Source organism: Euprymna scolopes, chromosome 5 (genome assembly GCF_053919585.1).
Source record: "Euprymna scolopes isolate OS-2025 chromosome 5, ASM5391958v1, whole genome shotgun sequence".
Taxonomy (NCBI): Eukaryota; Metazoa; Mollusca; class Cephalopoda; order Sepiida; family Sepiolidae; genus Euprymna; species Euprymna scolopes.
In genome coordinates, this window is record NC_136486.1 from 81460580 (window position 1) to 81482562 (window position 21983).

A 21983-nucleotide genomic window follows, 5' to 3' on the forward strand; every position below is an offset into this window, starting at 1 on the left:
TCAGCCGAAGTAGCTCCAGTTCTCTCCAAACTCTACAACAAATGTCTTAATGAAGCTTGCTTTCCGGGCTGTTGGAAAACTGCTTCTGTTGTACCAGTATTCAAGAATTCTGGCGAAAGGACAGACCCATCAAATTATCGCCCCATTAGCCTCCTCCCACTTTTTGCCAAAATATTTGAGACCATAATTAACCATGCTCTAGTCCATCATCTTACAGATGCTAAACTACTGACTGACAAACAATATGGATTTAGACAAGCCCGTTCCACAGCAGACATCCTCACCGTGATCTCTGAACGTATATACCAATCACTGGACAAAGTGGGGGAAGGCAGAGCGGTAGCTCTAGATATATCTAAGGCTTTTGACAGGGTATGGCATGAGGGTCTCCTCAGTAAAATCAGATCATACGGTATCACTGGTAGAATACTTAACATAATTAAATCCTTCTTAGATAAGAGAAAAATCCAGGTAGTCCTCGACGGTCGCACATCTAAACAATATGATATAAATGCGGGAGTGCCCCAGGGTTCTATCCTTGGACCTCTATTGTTCCTGATATTCATAAATGACCTCCCCGACAACATTGCCTCTGAGATGGGTATATATGCTGATGACACTACACTCTATGGCAGACACGACAGGAAGACGAATGAACACATTTCTAAAGAAATGGCAGAAACACTAGAGGAAGACCTCCAATCTGTAGTGGAATGGGGACAAAAGTGGTTGGTCGCATTCAATGCTGCCAAGACTAAACTAGTTTCATTCAATAATTACAAGAAACCCTCTCTACCACCAATAGCAATGGCCAACGACTCTTTATCTGAGAGTCCATCTTTCAAACTCCTTGGCCTAACGTTCACAGGAAACATGAGTTGGAACAATTACATTGAAGGCATTGCCAGGGCCGCTGCAAGAAAGGTAGGCTCTCTCTACCGTGCTAGAAAACTACTAACACCCGAAAGTATCCTGTACCTCTATAAGGCCACCATTCGCCCATGTATGGAGTATTGCTGCCACATCTGGGCTGGTGTATCTGCTACTAGTCTCTCGCTCCTTGACAAGGTTCAAAAGAGAGTCGCAAATCTGATAGGCCCTGAACTGGCATCTAAGCTTCAGCCTCTGTCCCATCGACGAAATGTTGCATCCCTCTGCCTGTTCTACAAGTATTTTAGTGGTGAATGCTCTGATGAACTGCAATCACTTGTGCCCCCACGACGCGAGCACCCTCGACAAACCCGACAGGCTACTAGATCCCACCTCCACACTGTAGAGGTCCCTAGATGTAAAAGATCTTTTTACTCCAATAGTTTCTTCCCCAGAACCGCAAGACTCTGGAATTCCATTCCAGGTCCCTGCTTCCCCAACAGTACTGACGTGCAGAAGTTCAAGTGTAACGTGAACCGACACCTTGCTGCCCAAATCCCTACATAGTACCCCAGTAGTTGTTGCCCCTGATAGTAGCCCCCTACACCAAAGTGGCAATTTGCCTTGTTTGGGGTGAAAATGTAATAAAATAAAAAAAGTGTAGTCAATGTAACGGTGTCAATGACTTGCTAAAATGTTGGCAAAAAAAGCGACCCCTCCTTGTACAAAACGGCCGAGTTGAGGGTGAAGGAATTAATGTTTTTGGCCAATTTTTCGATATTTGTCTTCCAAGACATTGAGCTTCAAAGCAATACTGATCTCGTGAGGATGCGTCAAGTGTGTCAAAAGTTTTTGCGAGACAAACACACACACATTTTGCCTTTTATATATTAAACTTGCCAGGGTGTGAAGAGGTGGTGTAGTAAGGAACCCTGGTAAGCACCTTGGGTGGAGAGAGGTGTTAAAAAAAAAGTGGTAGTAGTGGGGGGGGTGTAGGGGGGGATTAAAACAAAAGTAGGCAGCTCAGATGGAGAGAGGTATAAAAAAAAAAAAAAATCGTGGGGGTTCCGAGCATTGGCCAGGGGTGGAGGTTAAAGCAAAAAAAAAAAAAAAAAAAAAAAAAAAAAAGGGTAGTAGGTAAGCAGGCAGACTCGAGCCCGTAACATGAAGGAGGAAAAGAAAGTGAAATAAAAACATAATGTCTTAGTCAATGTCGCCATTACATGAGCGGAAGTGGAGAGCATTAAAATTAAACGTAGTCAATTGAAAGGAGATGATGACTTAGTAAAAATGTTGGCACAAAAAATGACCCCTCCTTGTACAAAACTGCCGAGTTGAGGATGAAGGAATGAATGTTTTTGGCCAATTTTTCGATATTTGTCGTCTGAAGGATTTGAGGTTTAAAATGATACCAGAATGGTCAGGATCCGTCACCTGTGTCAAAAGTTTTTGCGAGACATACAAACATACACACACACAAACATTTTGCTGTTTTTATATATAGACTAGCCTCAGTACCCGGCGTTGCCCAGGTGTTTGGAGGTGTGTGTTGAGCAAAAAAAAAAATGTGTTAGTAAGCAGGCAGGCTCGAACCCATATTGCGAAGGAGAGAAAGAACATGAAAAAAAAAAAAAGGGATAATGAATTAAATGAGTTGGTAATTAACTTTTGCCCGGGTGGAGGATATTGGCACAAGGACGAAATATCTAAATAAAGAGAGAGAGATGGGATCGAACTCGAAAACGTAGGGTAATTAGTCTTCCTCGCTAACCAATGAGGATAGTGAATTCAATGAGTTGGTAATAGGGCTATTTCATTATTTTGACTATCGAGTATTTATCAGTTAATATCTTACATCTTTTTATATAGAGTGATGTGGTTCTCGATTGATTAACTGTGTCGGATATATACTAGAGTCAAAACAATGATAAGAATATTTTCTTGTTACAGCCCTAGTAATTAAGTTAAGAATCATAGGAGTCGCCACGCATGCATAGAAATGAACGTTGCTTTTAAAACTGGCCGAGGACCAGGTAAGCTTGACGTTTTCTGTCGGTATTTATTTGTTATACCAAAAAAACAAAATGTAACACAATTTGCTTAAAAATCAGTAGAGAAAGGTTTCCCCCTCCATTGACTGAGAACTATTTTCATTTTAAGACCGGATACCACACCTCGGCCACAAGGCTGTCAAACTGTCGGTTGCATTCAAATAGTTTCGTTTTATTTATATGAAAAAGACAAAGGAACAGCCAAGATGAGGTCTGTTTGCGAATCTGAGATATTATGATCTGGGAAGCATGCGAAAACTTCTCGCGGAATCTAACTGATGCGAGAAACCCAATGCAAAAAGTTTTTTGTAGACATACACAAACATTCATGCCTATTTTGCCTTTTATATATTAGACTAGTGAGGGCGCACGGCGTTGCCCGGATGTTTGTCAGTGTGTGTGTAAGAAAAAAAAGTGTTAGTAGGCAGGTAGGCTCGAACCCGAAGCCTTGAGGCGAAGGCAAAAAAGAAAGTGTAAGAAAAGATGATATGTTACCATGACGCTAAGAGGGCAGAGAAGTGAGAATGGTTGAAATTAAATGATTAAAAAGTTAAGTGAATGAGTTGACACAGGATGTCAAACATCACACACTTAACTTTGACTGCAAGCCAATTAAGCTTGTTCCCCAGGATGTTGGGGAACAGCTCCCCATAAAAAGGGGATTGTCCAAATGAATAGCAATTATCTGATATGAAGGTGTTCCCCAGATTGATCAAAGCTGATTGCTTAAATAGACGTGTTGGCATGAAAGGCAGAGTACCTGACTTCGCTTTCGATTTAGTTTTGCTTTTATGTGGAAAACACGCAAGAAGACAGAATAGCAGGAATTTTTAAAAATAAAAGTCGCTCAAATAAAAGATAGAGACAACCTCATTTTGTAAATTGGAGCTATTATAATCTAGGGAGAATATAAAAAGTTGTAAGATCTGTAATTTTGTTTAATCCTCATAAGAAACATAATATTAGTAATTCATAAATTTAACAATTTTGGTTGTAGTTTCAATTTATTTATCTCTTTCTTTCAAATCCATCCTTTTCATTTTCTATGTTTTCCTTGGTGTTCTCATCCTGCTATTTCAACTATTGGTAGAAAATTTTGGTAACATAGTTGGCAAGAGAAGGCAAAGGTAATCATGAGATGAAGTGAGAAAGAAAAATAAAAAAGACCTGGCCAGAGTTAGGTTAGTTTAAAAGTTAAAACAGACATTAAATAGAATATGATGATAATCTATTTTAAAAAATTAAGTTTTGTAAATACATTTTTGATGCTAAAAAAAATCCAAAATTTTACCCTAATTTCCTTAGTTAAAATTTTAACTTGTATGATACAAAAAAATTTATTAAAAATTTTTTTTCACCATCCCAATTTTAGCTTATTATTAAAAGATAAAAGAGTGGAAAAAAAGAGACGTTGTGAGGCTGTCTTTGTTTTATCATTATTAATGGCAAGTGCTCATCTGAGCTCCAATCTCTGGTCCTCCCTCACCAATCTTTCATGAAAACCCCCCGTCTAGCTGAAACCACTGTCAATAATTTTCTCCATTCTTTATCTGTGCCTAAATCAAAACGAAGATTCCCTGAACAAAGCTTCTTTCTTAGAAGTGCACGCCTGTGGAACTCTCTTCTGTTTGCCTGTTTCTCACCTGACTACAACTTGGATACCTTCAAGTCCAACATAAACAAATTCCTGATAAAGCACCCCCTTAAGTAAGACACTTTATCAAATCTCCATTACTAACGATTACTATGATATTATCCCATTGATTACTGTACACGCAATAACCCTTATCCCCGAGTGGCTTCCGGGCCTTGATAAGTGGTGACTACCATGTAAAAAAAAAAAAAAAAAAAAAAAAATGAACTTACTGTAATGAAATGAAGAAATGCAATGTTTATTAATGTTTCAAACATGTAAAATCTATGATTTATTATATATAAAAAAAGGGAAAACTATAAGATAATTATATTTTTGGTCATTGTATGAAATTTATTATATATATTCTTCCATAATTATCTGAAAAATTTGAAAATATGCGTTTAATACTGTTTTAATTTTTCTAATTAATAAGTATTTGGTATTTATGCAATATAAGGACCGTGCCTTCAATAGAATCGTCCATGCAGTTTATAGGAAACACTGGGAAGTACTGAAATACAAAAAACATGTCATTACTGATTTACTATATATAAAAAAACCCGAATATTTTTCTACATTTGAAGAAAAACTCATAAAAAGAAAAAAAAAGGTCATAAAAAATTTGAAAAAAAAAATTCTGCTTGCTATCAGTTGTTTGTTATTTAAAAGAATAAATACTTATTCAGAAAACTTACCTTACAATGAATGTTTTTTTCTTGATTTAAATTTTAATTTTCTAAAAGTTTTGTTAAAATTGTTCAATAATCATTCAAGAACATTGTTTTCATTTTCAATTACTTTTTTATTGAATTAGCTTCGTACTGCCAGAAATAATATATAATTTATTGAAAACATTTGTCAGCATTTGCATGAAAAAAACAAAAAAACAAATTACAAAACTTTTGTTTGACATCTTCCGATATTTTCCATAAATCGTCCAGATGATTCAGTCCTTTAAGTATTAAATATTTTAACATTCAAGCTTGTTTTTTTTTTTTGAGGATGCACTTGCTGCATTTATTTACTAACAATTAGGATGTCAAAATAAATAAAAATTATAAAATGAGATTTTATTTTATTTGTTACTTAAATTTATTAATAAAAATGATTTGTTAATAAAAATGTCAACTTTTTTTTCAACATGTTTAGTTTTTTCATGCTTTTAATTTAATTTTTAATTATTTCATGTTCCAGAAGTTGAATAAGATATTTTTTGCAAAACTTAAAAATAAATTTATATTTGTTTTGTCCAACATTTCAACTATAGCTAATTTATGTGAGTAACACTCAGACATTTACTAATAAGCAAAAGTTAATCTATTTCAACGCATCATCATTATGGTAAGCATCTTGTAAAGACAGAAACTTGAATGAAAATAACAATCAAATACAATGAGATTATTTCTCTTGGGTTTCCTTCAATAAACACATAAAATGGCTCTCATGAATTGATTCTTAAATTTACTATAAAATCAAACTGATGTTTTTTTTCTATTTGGTGTTACCATTTATTATTTCTACTTGGGTGTCACCATTTATTAAGACCCAAAAGCCACTCAGAGATAAAGATTAAATGTCAGGTGGACGGTGAGACAAGAACATGATGATTAATAATGATGTAATGGTGATTGGTCAGAATTTGGTTATTGAAAAGATCATCTCAACAAGAAATCGTTTACATCAAACTTAAAACGACCAAGTGATGCTGGGAAGCATCCCTGTGTCATTGTGTTCCATAGACGGGCAGTTCTAGGAAAGAAACTTTGCTCATGGAAGTTTCATTTAGTTTTAGAGAGAGAAAGGGAAAATATTGACAGTCAGTGGTTGTAACTAAATGAGTTCTTTACAGAAGGAGATAACCTGTCATGAAAATAAGAAAAAGACTAGCAACATTTCTTCTATGAGAAGGAGGTAGGGAGGAGAAAGGACATCACCCACTAAATTTTGAAGTCAGTTTTGTACTCTGTTAAGGTTTATTCCCATTTCCTATCAATACCGGTGTTCCCCAAGGCTCTATTCTAGGCCCAACTGTTTTTCTTCTCTATAAAAATGATCTTTCATTATTAAGAAAATGTTGATACCAATATTTATTCTGATACTGCTTCTTGTCCATTTCCCTTGGATCAGTTGAAATATGCAGCTAATCTAGAAGTTGTGGATTGGGGTATGAGATGACTTGTTTTGCTTAATCCTATTAAGACTCAGCTTGTGTCTTTCAATCGTAGATGTATCCCTTTTCTTCCTGAGATACTTATGGATGGTTGTACATTTGAGGAGGAATTGGTTCTAAAATTTCTTGATCTTTCTTTCTCATCAAATTTTTGTGGAGTTCATATATTAAATCCATTGCTCTTACTGCTTCTTGTAAAGTTGGTTCTCAATTTCTCATACTCAAGATTATTCTCTACATTTACACATCTACTATCAGACCATGTATGGAGTATTGTTGTCATATTTAGGCTAATGAATCCCTGTCCTATTTAAGGCCCTACCCCTTCATCTTATATCAAATTTCTCTCTTACAGATGTGATGCTGCTATTCTCAGTCTTTTTTTTATAAATACTATATGGCATGTCAATTTGCTGTTATGACACTACATTGTAATATAGTTTCTTATTCCAGTAGCTTCTTTCCAAGAACTGCAAGCTTGTGGAACTTTCTTTCTGCTGACCGTTTTGCTCCTATTTATAGCGTTGATCTTTTCAAGACTAAGACCAATAGACATCTCCTATCTTTGCAATAATCATCTTTTGTTCTTGTTAGATCAAGTGGATTTACACTTTGTCTAAAACGATTTCCATTACCCCCCCCCCCCAAAAAAAAACCCATTGTTGGGTTTCTCATAAAATTGAAATTTAGAAAAGTTGTATTTGATCTTGGTATAGAGCTTTGTTTTTAATTGCGTCCATGGACAGAGACACCACAATTATAGCATACATTTTTTGAATGATGTTTAAAAATTTCCTAATTTAGTAAGAATTTTAATTCAACCATTTAAGGCAATTTTCTATTGCTGTAGATATGCCAACTTAGATATTTTACTTATTAAAAAATATATATATACACATATTCTTCTAAAGATAATTTCTATAAAAATTGCAATTTTAATCACAAATTCATGTCTACAAATCACAAACAAAAAATGTAGAATAACATTTTCATTTCACATGTTTTATTTGAACTGAAATAGCTATCTTCTAAAGAATTCAACTTAATACAAATAAATTAAAATTATGCAAAATTCATTTGAATACAAATTATAAAAAATAAAATAATTTACAAAAGTAGAAATTAAGCTTAGAAAATATTACTTTTCTAAATATGAGAAATATTAAAATATATATACAAGGCTATATCTTTATTTTTTTTACCTTAAAACAATTTAAAATAAAAATTGATTAAAGAATTATATTCCTGAAATTTTAAACTTGGTCTGATAAACATTTTCTTCATTGTTATTTGTTCAATATCTTAATAGCTTATCTGCAATAGCATAATATAATAATTTCTTTTCTTCGTTTATAAAATCTACTCTCCAACAAAACTTTAGAATTGAAGCTAATCAATTTACTTTTAATAAAAGAAATGGTTTCTCAGATTCCAGAAGAAATATTAATATTTCATGCTTTGTAAAATGTATTAAATTGAAAAGAATTTTGATAACATTTGAAAATCATGATCAGATAATTAGTTTGAACACACATTTTGCTGTTATCACAGAAGATATCACACAAGACTTTTTGTTCCCAGATCACAAATGATATCTGCAATAGCAACTGAGAAATCATCTCCTATTCAATATTCACATTTCAAGTTGAAATTGGATAAACCTACATTTTAAAAAATAATGCAAATTTGTTAAAAAAAAAAAAAAAAAAAAAAATTTTGAACATCTAAAATAATTATAATATAAATTTACAATTTTGTGGTACATGTATTTTATAAAAGCAGGTCAATTATATTTATAAAATGCATCAGCAGAAAACATCAATACATTCCTTTCTTTTAGATAAAAAATATATTAGAATACAATTTTGTAAGCCCCAAATTAAGGCCAAATCTTGTTACATAAATGTGACAGAGATATAGAAAAATAAACTTTCCTCTTAGAACGAGTAAATAATTTGTTCAATTTTGGTTTACTTCAAACAATTAAGATATTTTGTTCTTGAAAATGAATAAAGTAAAAGAATCAGCAGCATTCAATTGTGACCGTTTCTAGAACAAGGATGGATTGGAGATGGAGCTTCATTATGGAAGAAAAGGATGATAGAAACAGTAGAAAAACCGAGGAGGACAAATAATAATTTACATAAACGATCCCCTTTCTTATTGAACTCACTCGGAAAGATTTCAAAGAATGTGACATACAAAAATGTTCCACATGCAATTCCTTGCAGTAGGCCTTGTGTCAAGCTGGAATATGTTGAATCCCAAAGGTTAACAATAACAAGTCCGATACCAATGCCAATAGGGGAAGTAAGAGAAAAGAACAACACAGATTTAATGATATTTCCATAACTGAGTTTACTGCGAATCAAGTTAGCACCAAGACTCATACTTAAAACACATTTATGCAACACCAGTGCTATTGTAATGGTCAACACACTACTAGTCTTGCGCTCCAGACCAACAGCCAAACCCTCAAAGACAGAATGTAAAGATAAGGCTAATAGAAGAAGCAACGACCGTAAAACAGATTGAGAATGTTTATTCGGGTTCCATCCGTGCTGATGTGAGGATCCACTCTCCTCCATGGTGTTAACTAAAGATTCTTTTTCACTATCAGAGTCATTTAGAGAACCAATTGTACTTCCAGCTGCAGAAATGCCTTGATTTACTCTTAGAATATCGTCATCAATGCCACTAATAGTTAAATCACTTTTAAAAGAAATAGCATCACTATCAATGCATTTTTCTTGTCTGTCAGCCAGTAACGGTCTTTTCACTGACTTATGGCTGAAGTTTTTTTCTTTGCTCGATAGAACAATCTGCTCAATAATGAGAATGACGAAAAGCCCAAAACACATGACGAATTCTGGCACCGGGAAGCTTGTGTGGATATTCATGATTATCAGGACATCGGATAGTTTCTCTTGGACGTCAGGAAACAAATCAAGAAGACATGTCGCTAAAAAGACACCGGCTGAGAAACAGCTTAGGCAACTGAAAAGAAACTTGTACCTGGAACATAAAAATAAAATGCAATAAATTATATATGTTAAAATAATATGCTTTAAAATTACATTCAAAATTAAAGTCACCTGAGTACTAAATTGTCATTCAACAGATGTAAGAAATATTAGACGATAAGAATAAAACTGGCAAAAGTTTTTAATGAAATTAATATTTTACAAATACTCTTTGAATAAAAAAAATAATACAAGTACAAAAAAATACACAAGTTTTAAATGATTTCAAACTTAGGAACATTCATGGTTTGTGAGATTTTATATTTCTTGTTCATATGTTAGTAGTGACAAAGGGCTAGAGCTTCGAAATTCCTGTCTTCACCAATCAAACCAATGTTTTTCATTTTCTCACGTTATTGTACTTACCCCCCCCCCCATTATATTACACTTATATTTGTACTAATGAGAAACTGTTCCATTCAGGACAATTTCTCTTTCTGTCAGCCAAGCTGTTCTTCAACTATATTGTGATTATTGTTGAATAATCAAGCTGCTCAGATACTCAACACCAACATTCCTATGATACCAGCCATTGACACTTATTCTTGTGTTTGTGATCTTTGGCCATTATCATGTTTTTGTGACCAATCTGCATACATTGGTCTCAGCACCAGCACTAGGAAATGGGCTGACAATCAAATGTTTAAGCAAACTTTAATGATAGCAGATAAGAGAAATCAAAACGTAGTTGTGCTTTATCATAAGTTTTTACTTGTATGTATGTATTTTATGATATCACCAATAGTGTTAATTAATAAATGTGTGTCAACCCCTGCCAAATGAAAAAAAAACCCCAAAAAAACAAACACTTATCAAATTAGAAAATATTAGATTAACAAGAATTTTCAGAAATCTAGAAATTAATGAATTGTTTTAACCTTATTTTTGAAATAGTAAATAAAATAAAATCAGTTCTCCTAAAAGAAAGATGTTTCAAATTTAAAAAGGAAATACCAGCATTATGAAATAACAGAAGCATTAAAAATCTTTTTACAAAAAAAGAAAAAAAAACTATTAAAAGCAATTTTGTTAAATTCATCTTATTTTTTCGAAATGTATTTCAAAATTTTTAATGATTTCAGTATCGTAGTAACATAAGTTTCAAGTTTCACATCTGAAAAAGTTAGTAAAGCAATAGATTTCCATTGAACAAATTTAAATACCTATATTTCTTAACCTTTAGATTACGATCAAAGTGTAGAATCTGTTCTCTGATCTTAGCAAAAAAAGTCACTTCTATGTTCTCTACCCATTTTCTTGGGGGTGGGAGATACAGTAACCCATCACTTCTGTTATCGGGCTTTTGTTTTCTTTCATCCTTTGCCTCTTAAGGCTGACACTTAATAGTCTTCTGAGAAATACAAGAAGTCAACAAAATGTTCTACCTCCACTTTCTGATTTTGCTGTGCTTTTTTCATGTCAAGATCAGTCCTAAAAATATCCAGATACTATGTCGAACAAAATCCTACATTTTATGCAGCTGGAGGAAGTGGAGAGAGCTGGTACAAGACTATAAAATCAAACAGGATGGATAACAAACTCCTCAAAAGAACAGTCCCAGTTAGATAGAACTTCCCCACTGAGTGAGCAAACACAGGATGGTATCACCCAACGTGGTAATGCCCTCAGCAACAAAACCTAACCCTAACTTCTCTATTACCAGCAGACAGTGCTTCCTCAGTAATGGAGCAGAACAGTCAGCATCACCTAATGTGGTGATGCTCTCTCAACAATGGAAACTCTGTTGACTCCCCAGAAGAGTGGTTCTGCTACAGAAACCAATGCTCCCTGGCTTCATTATTAATGATCATGAGAATACTACAGAAGAAACATTGCTACCATACCAATCTGTGCCACAACTTTATATGCCACTGTGGCCAGAATTCTACAGATAGGCAGGCAATTAAATATCATGCATACATCCGGTAGCACTCGAGTGTTTCAATCATTCGTTTGATCAGAGCTCCATCCTTAATCAGATAACCAAATGCTTGATCACATTGCTCAAGGAATGAGGCAGGCATGGTAAAGAAGTAGATGATTACAAGCCCATAATTCTGTTAAGCACAAAATTAAAGATTTTAGTAAAGATCCTATGAAATCAATTGAAAGGTGAAGAGTTGATTGAGCCTGAAGAGAATTCAGCTTTGAAGGGGAAATTGATGCAGAATAGTTTCCATTTGATTAGTATGATCATAAAGATGACACTGAGGTCGTGTCAAACAATTTGGATCAACTCAACTATTGCTTCTTGTAATCTGCTTTAGATTAATCTGTGCATCATGAGTAAGTTGCTGGAATCTGTGTTAAATAGAGAAGTAATCAACCATCTCAGCAAAAATAGCCTTCTTAGTGACACACAATATGGTTTCCGTTCTGCTAGATCTACAGCAGATGTGCTTACAGTTATGTCTCATAGGATTAGCGAATCTCTCGACAGAGGCAACCTTTCCAGGGCAATTGCTCAGGATTAGCGAATCTCTCGACAGAGGCAACCTTTCCAGGGCAATTGCTCTTGACATATCAAAGGCCTTTGATAGGGTATGGCATAAAGGTTTACTTCACAAGATCTCCAGGTATGGTATAGCTGGAAATGTCATCTCAATCATTAAATCATTTCTCTCTGATAGGTTCATAAGAGTAGTAGCAAAAATCAGAAGCTCACAGTATAAATGCTGGAGTCCCTCAGGGGTCCATCCTGGGCCCAACTCTTTTCCTGATCTACATTAATGATCTTCCAAATCACATCCTTACATCATTCGTAGACATTTTTGCTGACGACACTACCATCTATGGTAGCACATCTAAGACAGTAAACGACCAAGTTCTCTCCGATTCTCTCTCCTCTGATCTTGATCACGTTGTACAATGGGGAAAGGAGTGGCTGGTTACTTTTAATGCATCTAAAACCAAGCTTCTATCTTTACATCATCAACGTTCTGATCCCCATCTGGCATCAATTAAAATGAATGGCTCTCGTCTTGGGGAGGCCTCAAGTTTTGACAGGCTTCTGGGCTTGACCTTTACTCCTGATCTTAAATGGAATACGTACATCAAATCTGTTGCCAAGGCCGCTGCAAAAATGGTCGGATCCTTCTATCGATCCAGTAGATATCTCACTGCTGATGCAATTCTCTATCTATATAAGAGCCAGATACGTCCAAGGATGGAATACTGTTACCACATATGGGCAGGAGTTGCTAGAAAAGACTTGTCCTGGCTTGATAGGGTTCAAAATAGACTTCGTGGCCTGGTGGGAGATGTCCTTTTCTCTTCGCTGCAACCTCTATCTCACAGAAGAGATGTTGCGAGTTTGTCTCTGCTTTATCGTTATTTTCATGGAAAGTATTCAACTGAGCTTCAATCTATGGTCCCTCCTCGCCAAACTTTCACAAGAAACACTAGACTAGCTGAAAACATTATCAATAATTTTCCCCACTCTTTATCTGTACCTAAACCTAAATGTAGATTCCATGATCAAAAATTATTTCTTAGAACTGCACGCCTGTGGAATTGTCTTCTGTTTTCCTGCTTTCCAGCTGTCTATAATATGGTTGTCTTCAAGTCCAACGTGAACAAGTTTCTGATGAGCCGTTCCACTTAAGTTAACAAATTTACCGAACTTCCATTACTATCGATTACTATATTGTTCTTTTGACTACTCTACACTCTTTAACCCTTATCCTTGAGTGGCCTATCGGCCTTGATAAGTGGTGACGCCTTTGTAAAAAAAAAAAAAAGAAAAAAAAAAGATCATCAGTTTTAAACTGAATTTCAACAAAAAGATCTTTGCTCTGTGTTGTTCACCAAAGGCAGTTATGCACGTAAATGGAAAGCATTTAGTATGTTATTGCCTCCTGGTCTGTATATCAACATTATCCTCTGTCGCTCATACTCTCTGTCTTTGCATTGTAACTGCTGTTTTTGATGGGGTGCCTACTTTGATGTTAGTGTAGTATTATGTTAACATGCTGAGGGCACCGTCAAATACTTTGCAAGGTCTTTGACAATTGTTATTGCAAATAAATATTCAATAGAAAACAATTATCTGTTGTCGTGTTGAAATGTTTAAGAATTTTAACTCAAATATTAGAAACATAATCAATATACAAATTTTTAAGTAAATTGGAATTTGGTTAGTTAAGTAAACAAGGATTTAGCTTATGTGAACGACATGTGATTTGGTTTGTTTTGCTGATGGATATATATATATATATACGTAGTCAGAGGACTTAGAGCTAACCAGTTGGAGAGAATGGACGAGGGAGTCCACAGAAGCATTCCAGTTTACACAGTAGAAAAAATGTAAGAGAAAAGGGATCGTCCATGAAAATGAATAAAGGCCATATAAAAACATAACATTATGGATTTCCTTTGGAGAAAAGTGTCTTAGATTACAAGATTTTGACAGAAACAACTGCTGGAGCTATAGGTATGTCTACTTTGTGTATACAAAAAGGTATGTCTACTTTGTCTATACAAAAAGGTATGTCTACTTTGTCTATACAAAAAGGTATGTCTACTTGACCGCATGATTACAACGGCCAAAATCAATTGCAGCAAGTTGAACAGTCTGCGATTGGATGTCTGGAGTAAGGCATCACTTTCAGGTCCCTTTAGTTCGATTGACAGTTCTGTTTAATCCTTGGCATGTACAAGTAATTCAAACCAGCTTGAAGTCAGATGTGCTGTCAAAGATCGTTGCTTAAGACTTTGCATCATGGAATCTTTTTTGTGCAAGACACTATATTTGCAGACAGATCTGTATTCAATGTCTGTGCAAGGGACTTAGGGATGCCTGATTGGGACATATCAACTGGCTTTCCCGAGTTCAACATTGATAGAAAAATTTGCATGGAACCCTGCAGTCAAGCATATAAATTAATATGCGAAGATACAGGGTGTCCCAATAAAATGTATATATTCTTTCAATTATCTCAACTTGCTACATAAATATGCTATACCATATTCCCAAGAGATGTTTAGGAATAAAGAATGGCACTTCCAGTAGGATGGAGAACTTCCCCAGTATCATCATGACATAAGAGCTTATCTTGATAGTCACCTGCGAAACAGATAGAACGAAGAGGAAGTATCGAGTGCTGTCCATGCTCACCAAGTTTGACCCTCCCTCCCCTGGATTTTTCTCTTTTCTGGGGGTGGATGTGGGTGGGGCATGTTAAACACAGGATGCACACCACAAAATGAACTACAATGAATGAGTTGAAAGCAACCATTAAAAGAAGAGGAGTCAACATACCAATTGAACTGATTAGAAATGTTTTTGATTCAATTAGTGAGTGTTGTCAGTTGTTCATGGACCACAATGGCCAATAATTTGAACACTTTTGATAATTAGTTGGTTTCTATATTTGCCCACAGTATTTTGATGTATGAAACTTTTCTTTCTTATAATAAACTAACTTGGGTGCACAGCATTGCCCAAGTGTTTGGAGGTGTGTATTGAGCAAAAAAAAATAGTGGTAGTAGGCAGGTAGGCTCGAACCTATACCGTGAAGGAGGAAAAGAACATGGGGAAAAAAAAAGTGACGTCATTGCTATTGCATCCATCGCCAAACCGGAAGTAACATAGGTTTAAGTTAAGGCTGGTCAATCAAAAAGAGTGGATGACTTTCAAAAATATCGGCAAAAAAAAGACACCCCTCCCCGTAGAAAAGTACCCAGTTGAGGGTGAAGGAATTAATATTTATAGCCAATATTTGTCGTCCGAAGAGTCAATTTTCAAAATGATACTGATCTCATGAAAATCCGTTGCCTCCGTCGAAAGTTTTAGGCAGACATACATACACATGTACATACATACATTTAAACAGACAGGTGAGATTTATATTATAAACTAGCGAGGGGTACCCGGCGTTGCCCGGGTGTTTGGAGGTGTGTGTGGTTTTGGGTAAATCAAAACTCCAGGGGGGGGGGTAAAATAAAAAAGTTTTGGTAGGTATGAGGATCGAACCCGAACCCTTGAGGCAAAGTTGGAAACTAAAGTGTGAAAAACAAAAACATGCGACGTTAACCATTGTGCCACCGCGACATACTCACAGAAACACATTTGAATTTATTTAATTACTTAAATTGGCAGGTGCACGTTTTAATGACTTAATGAGTCATTTGACTGCAGGGTAGCATTTCATTTAGTGTGAGAATGCTCCCCCCCCTCCAAGACGTTGGGGGTAGGGGGAAAAGGCCTAACCTACATGCGTTGGGGGTAGGGGGAAAAGGCCTAACCTACATGCGAGCGAAAACTGTTGAATATTTATCTTCCCACAGTCGAGCAAATTAAATAGACAGGCGAGCTCCGTTGTTAACTCTGAGATATTACGATTTACATGTGATATAAAAAGTTTTAAAAAGTTGTGAGCCGACCGAGCGCTTCTCTGAAAAAAGCCTTTCTTGGACATACACAAAAAACGAACATACATTTTCGCTTTTATATATATAGATGTTAGTTTTATGGTCATTTAAAGAGTGTATACATTTTATTAGGACACCTTGTTTAATTTAATGTGTAAATTTTTAGTATTTACTTCAACAGTGCTCAATACATAGGTAGAGCTAGAAAGTAAGTTATGAAAATATTTATATAGCAATTAAGCTACACATAATATTCTGCATTTCATTCTCAATTCGTCAGGTTTATGCGAAAAGTTGTGGTTATCACGCATTTATATATACGCACATGCTACCGAATTTTCTAATTAGCCAATCAGCTTCCCAGTTACCACTGCGCCCATCCTAATCATCCAATGGGTGGGCACTTACAGGACAAAGGCACAATTTACCTCCGGTTCACCCCTTCTCTTTGTGTGTTTTATGGGAAGGGTAGATATCCTTTTTTTGTAGTAAGCTGACCTACTTTCAGCCTAGGTGTAGTTAGATAGTTATTTTGTGTTTTAGTCTAAATTTCAAATATTATGTTATATATATATATATATATATATATATATATATGATTTATTTATGAATATGTATGTTTATTTTATTTTTATATTCTATTGTTATTATCAATTTCAAAATTATTTTGTATTGCTATCCTAGAGTAAACTTTATCCTGTGCATACAGTTGTTCACTATTCCTTTCCTACAGTTTAATAGATGTTCGGGTTCTTTCAAAGAATAGGATAGTGAATTTTTCTGTTTAGGCATAATCTACATGGATCATCTAGGTCCTATTTTCCATTCGACTATTAGTGAACGTCCACTTTCTTTGAGTCTTCAGTATTGGTTTGCTAGTGCTGTTTTCATTGTGTTTTTTTTGTCTGTTTTTTGTTTGTGAACATACTTTTATCGTCATAATATCTGTTAAAAAATAAAAAACACAATGAAAACAGAACTAGCAAACTAATACTGGGAACTCAAAGAAAGTGGATGTTCACCGATAGTCGAATGGAAAATAGTAAGACAAGCAAGTACATGTACGGACCAAACGATCCATGTAAATTATACCTCAATGAAAAATCCACTAATCTACTCTTTAAAGAACCCGAACATCTATTAAACTATTAAAATATCGAACAACTGTGTGCACAGGATAAACTTTACTCTAGGATAGCGATACAAAATAATTTTGAAATTGATCATAACATAACCCCCCCCCCCCAAAAAAAAATGAGCCCCAACTCTAATTAGGCCCCGTTTCTTAGTGTTTTGTCAGAATGAAATGAAACTTTGGTCATAACTAGTTTATTAGATTCAAAACATCACATCAAAACACTAGGGTCTTTGGCCTTTTTTCTCCGTTGTCTGTAAAATTCTTAGAAAAACAATTGAATGTCCTGTTTTTTTTGGGTCACCCTGTATATGCATAAAACTAACATAATATTTGAAATTTAGACTAAAACACAAAATAGCATAGGCTGAAAGTATGTCAGCTTACTACAAAAAAGGATATCTACCCTTCCCATAAAACACACAAAGAGAAGGGGTGAACAGGAGGTTAATTGTGCCTTTGTCCTTTAAGTGCCCACCCATTAGATGATTAGGATGGGCACGGTAGTAACTAGGAAGCTGATTGGCTAACTAGAAAATTCAATAACATGTGCATATATATAGATGCATGATAACCACAACTTTTTGCATAAGCCCGACGAATTCTCACAAGAAAGAAATGTGGAATATTCTGTGTAGCTAATTTGCTACATATATTTATATTTTCATAACTTACTACTGTAGATATATATATATATATATATATATATACACACACACACACCACTTTTTTGGAAATTTTATATGTTCCAAATATCAGCGACTATTGATCAAAATTCAACAAATGAAGGCTCTTGGAAAGATAATGACCTTAATTGTGTAGTGAGCTATGTGACATTTGCTCATGGTCGCACATTAAAGGGATCATCCATCATCCAGAGTCATTTTTTGCACTTTTTTAAAGCCATAAAATGTTTCAATCATAGTAATTTGTTTTTTAGTTTTGCATATGAATTACAAAGTATCTTATATCCCCCCCCCCAAATGTAAACAGAATTTTTGTGAAATATTAAATGGTTCCTCTACTTCGTTAATAAACTGCAGAAGCATCTGTTAAAAACTATACAAGTTCTATAATTGAATAGGCCCCCGCTCCCGAAAATAATATATTATAAACCGCTTGTGGAAACTTTCTGGCAGCTTTATTCGCGTCCTAAATTATGAGATGAAAAAATGAACGAATCTCTTAGTAAAAAAGAGTTGTCTCCCTCAAAACAATAGTCGCACACAGACTACATTTTGGATTATTAATGTTATTAACTTTGTTACATTAAAAAAAAATTCGTCACAGCTTTCTTTGTTTAATGTTTTGATTTAATAAAAAATATATCATTGGATCATATTGGTGTTATTAATATTATACGCTTTGTTACAGTAAAAAAAAAAAAAAAAAAAAAAAAAAAGAAAAGCAGCTTTAAAAGTTTCATTCTTTGTATTTTTTAAGTTAAAGACTAATATTTAACCCCCCCCCCCAAAAAAAAACAACCTTACCATAATATTTCCTTTTGGTATTTTTTTAGATTAGGTCCACCTCCACAATTTTGTTTTAAATTACGACTTTTAATGGTTTTCGACTATGCTGAATACGGAAATCGCATTGAAATTTTGCAGAAATATGTAGTTATCGAGATATATAAAGTTGTATTATGCATTGTATTCTTTGGCGGCCATCTTTTTTACGCGCGAGCGCCATCTACGTGCGTAACAAAGATGGCCGCCAAAGAATACAATGCATAATACAACTTTATATATCTCGATAACTACATATTTATGCAAAATTTCAATGCGATTTCCGTATTCAGCATAGTCGAAACCCTAAAAAAGTCGTCATTTAGAAGAACATTGTAGAGGTGGACCTAATATAAAAATTTACCCTCTTAATAGTCGCGTACAAACTATATTTTGTATTATTAATGTTATAAAAAAAAAAAAAAATCGTCACAGCTTTCTTGTTTTAATGTTTTGATTTAATAAAAATATCGCTCGAGCGTCCTAAATTATGAGATGAAAAAATAAACGAGAGTTGTCTCCCTCTGCACAGTGAACGATTGTAAAACAGCGCCAATATTTGCGTGTCAATTCACGGCCAATTTTCCTGTTCTTACGTAACGCTTGACACTATTTGTTTTTCGAACCGAATAAACGTTTTAAAGTGAGTAAAACCACTAAACTTTTCCAAATAAGTAGAAGAGTAACTTATTTTGCCTCTGATAACATTTGTTATATATTTGAATTTTAGACCATTTTTTTCGTAAAACAAACCGAATGTGTTCATCTAGTTCTTCAATTCAAAATAAGGTACTAGTGCAGAAGTGATCCGGACGTAAATAATAACGTTATTATTTAAAAAGCCATTCTTAAAATGGGGAGGGGAGGGTGTTTTGTAACTATTCTATACTTTAACTTTACAATTGAATAAAAAAAACATATAAAACTTTAATTAAACTTGGAAACACGATTTAAAAAATAGCGCGGATCACTCTGCACCAGTGCAGTGCACGCACCAGCACTGAAAATAAAATAAAGTTTACAACTGCGATGGAACTGCTAACATTTTACAAATTAACTTTTTTGATAATGAAACTATTCAGGAATTTAAGAATTTTAATTCGTTATATTCGGTCAAATGTTAAGAAAATAAAGCAAAACTTACTTGCGTTTTTTGGATATTGATTGCGATAAATGGTTGGTTCTCGGTTTCAGACTTTTGGCCAATTTCACGGGTAAAAGACCACAGAGCAGTGTCAGAATACACAGCCCAACCAATATTATTCCTTTTAAAACTTCAGCTTTCATAATGAGTCGGTAGAAAATTGTAAAACGGGTATTAAAAGAGTCGGTAATAAAAACTTCAACAAGTCGAATCAATAACACCGATCGATTGTCAGGCGTCTCTTGCTTCTCGAGACACGAAAGAACAAGGCTGCCTCCATGTAAATACGTTCTCTCTCCGTCTCGTCAGCAAATAATAAATAATAATAAACTTGATCACATTTTAAAACTAGGCCGATGGATTCATTTATCTCATGTTAATAACAAAGTGAAACATTACATATAAAATAACCCCGAAATCAAAAGTTTGAACGTCTGATTAGCAATTTGTTGGTATTACAAATAACATTCGCAACGCAAGAAGTTAATCAGGTGCTGTTTGACGTTGAAATCTTTCAAATGTCACGTGAAAGCAAAATAAGGGAGGTTACTCTGAAACTCTCACGACGAATCATTTGCTCCCTTTTTCAGTAAATAAAGAAAGGAATGCTTTTTCGGTTATAGTCAGCGAACGTACTTTTTAATTTCCGGCGTAATCCTACCGGAAGCGGTGACAAGACAAATCAGTTCCTACACTTTTTTCTCTCATGTCTCTATCTGTTATATATTTATTTTGATTTCAATAATTTTATTTTTATACTTTCATAAACATATATTTTATTATATAAATTCAAATAAAAACATTTTTAGGGTTTGTCTTACTATACACATAGATTCGAAAAAGTGGCAAAAAAACAAACAAACAAACAAACAAATATATAACAAATACATGTTATCAAAGGCAAGATAAGTTACTCTTCTACCTATCTGGAAAAGTTTTTAGTGGTTTTACTCATTTTAAAACGTGTAATCGGTTCCAAAATCATACGGTGTTTATCAGTATACTAAAAAAAAAATGGCGGCATACTCGCTGTTGAACACGGTAAGTTTGGGAAAATGAGTTCAAACAAACAAATTATGCAAAAGACTGTCAGAAACCCACCGAATATATGTCCGCCTATGTCACGGTAATATATATTGATTGAGTTTCTAACAGTATTTTGTATAATTTTTTTGTTTAAACTCCTTTTCCCAAACTTACCGTGTTCAACAGCGAGCATGCCGCCATTTGCGTTTTTCCAATACATCGGTAAACACTGTATGTTTTTCGAGCCAAATAAGCACGTGACATTAAATAAAAACACTAAAAAAATTATCCAGTTAGGTAGAAAAGTAATTTATCTTGCCTTTGATAACATTTATTTTTTTTTTGACAACTTTTTCGAATCTATGTGTATAGTAAAACAGACCCCATTTTTAAAATAAAAAACTTTTACTTTTAGAATTTCATAAACATATATTTCTTATAAAATTTCAAATAAAATAAAATTTTTACTTTTTTTTAATTTTGTTATTAAAAGATTGCTATAAGACTAATTGTGTTATTCTTATCTCTATAATTTTGTTAATTTTTATTATATACTTTTGAATATTGTCCGTTTCTTATATTTTATTTCAATACTTTTTTTTTCAAAGGAATCACCACTTATCAAGGCTCAGAAGCCACCCGAGGATAAGTGTACGGTAGTCAATGGGACAATATCATGATAATCGCTAGTAGTGGAAATTTGGTAAATTAGATTACTTAAGGGGACGGCTCATCAGGAACCTGTTTATGTTAGACCATTTATGATGACCATATTGTAGTCAGCTGGAAAGCAAGGAAACAGAAGAGAGTTCCACAGGTGTGCAATTCTAAAAAAGAAGCTTTGTTCATGGAATCTACGTTTAGGTTTAGGCACAGATAATGAGTGTGGAAAATTATTTATAGTGGTTTCAGCTAGACTAGTGTTGTGTTTTTTTGTGAAAGTTTGGCAAGGGGGACCATAGATTGGAGCTCAGACGAGTACTTGTCATGAAAATAACGATAGAGCAGAGATAGGCTCACACCGTTTCTTCTGTGGGAAGAGAAAAGG

At 34.3% G+C, this 21983-nt stretch overlaps 1 protein-coding gene across 1 annotated transcript; it reads right to left on the reverse strand.

The window, feature by feature from the left end:
* Positions 1-7708: 7708 nt before the first annotated feature.
* On the reverse strand, positions 7709-20557 carry LOC145276887 (zinc transporter ZIP1-like). Its single transcript, XM_080128319.1, has 2 exons — positions 19910-20557; positions 7709-9742 (listed from the first exon to the last, which is right to left on the reverse strand). The coding sequence occupies exons 1-2, from the start codon at positions 20050-20052 to the stop codon at positions 8761-8763; spliced, it is 1125 nt and encodes a 374-aa protein (XP_079984445.1). The 5' UTR covers positions 20053-20557; the 3' UTR covers positions 7709-8760.
* Positions 20558-21983: the final 1426 nt, after the last annotated feature.

Excerpts from the sequence above, each read along its gene's own strand:
- LOC145276887 (XM_080128319.1), bottom strand. The coding sequence starts at position 20,052 with ATGAAAGCTGAAGTTTTAAAAGGAATAATATTGGTTGGGCTGTGTATT. Across the intron at positions 9,743-19,909 it reads TCAATATCCAAAAAACGCAA|GTACAAGTTTCTTTTCAGTT; the intron begins GTAAGTTTTGCT and ends TTTATGTTCCAG.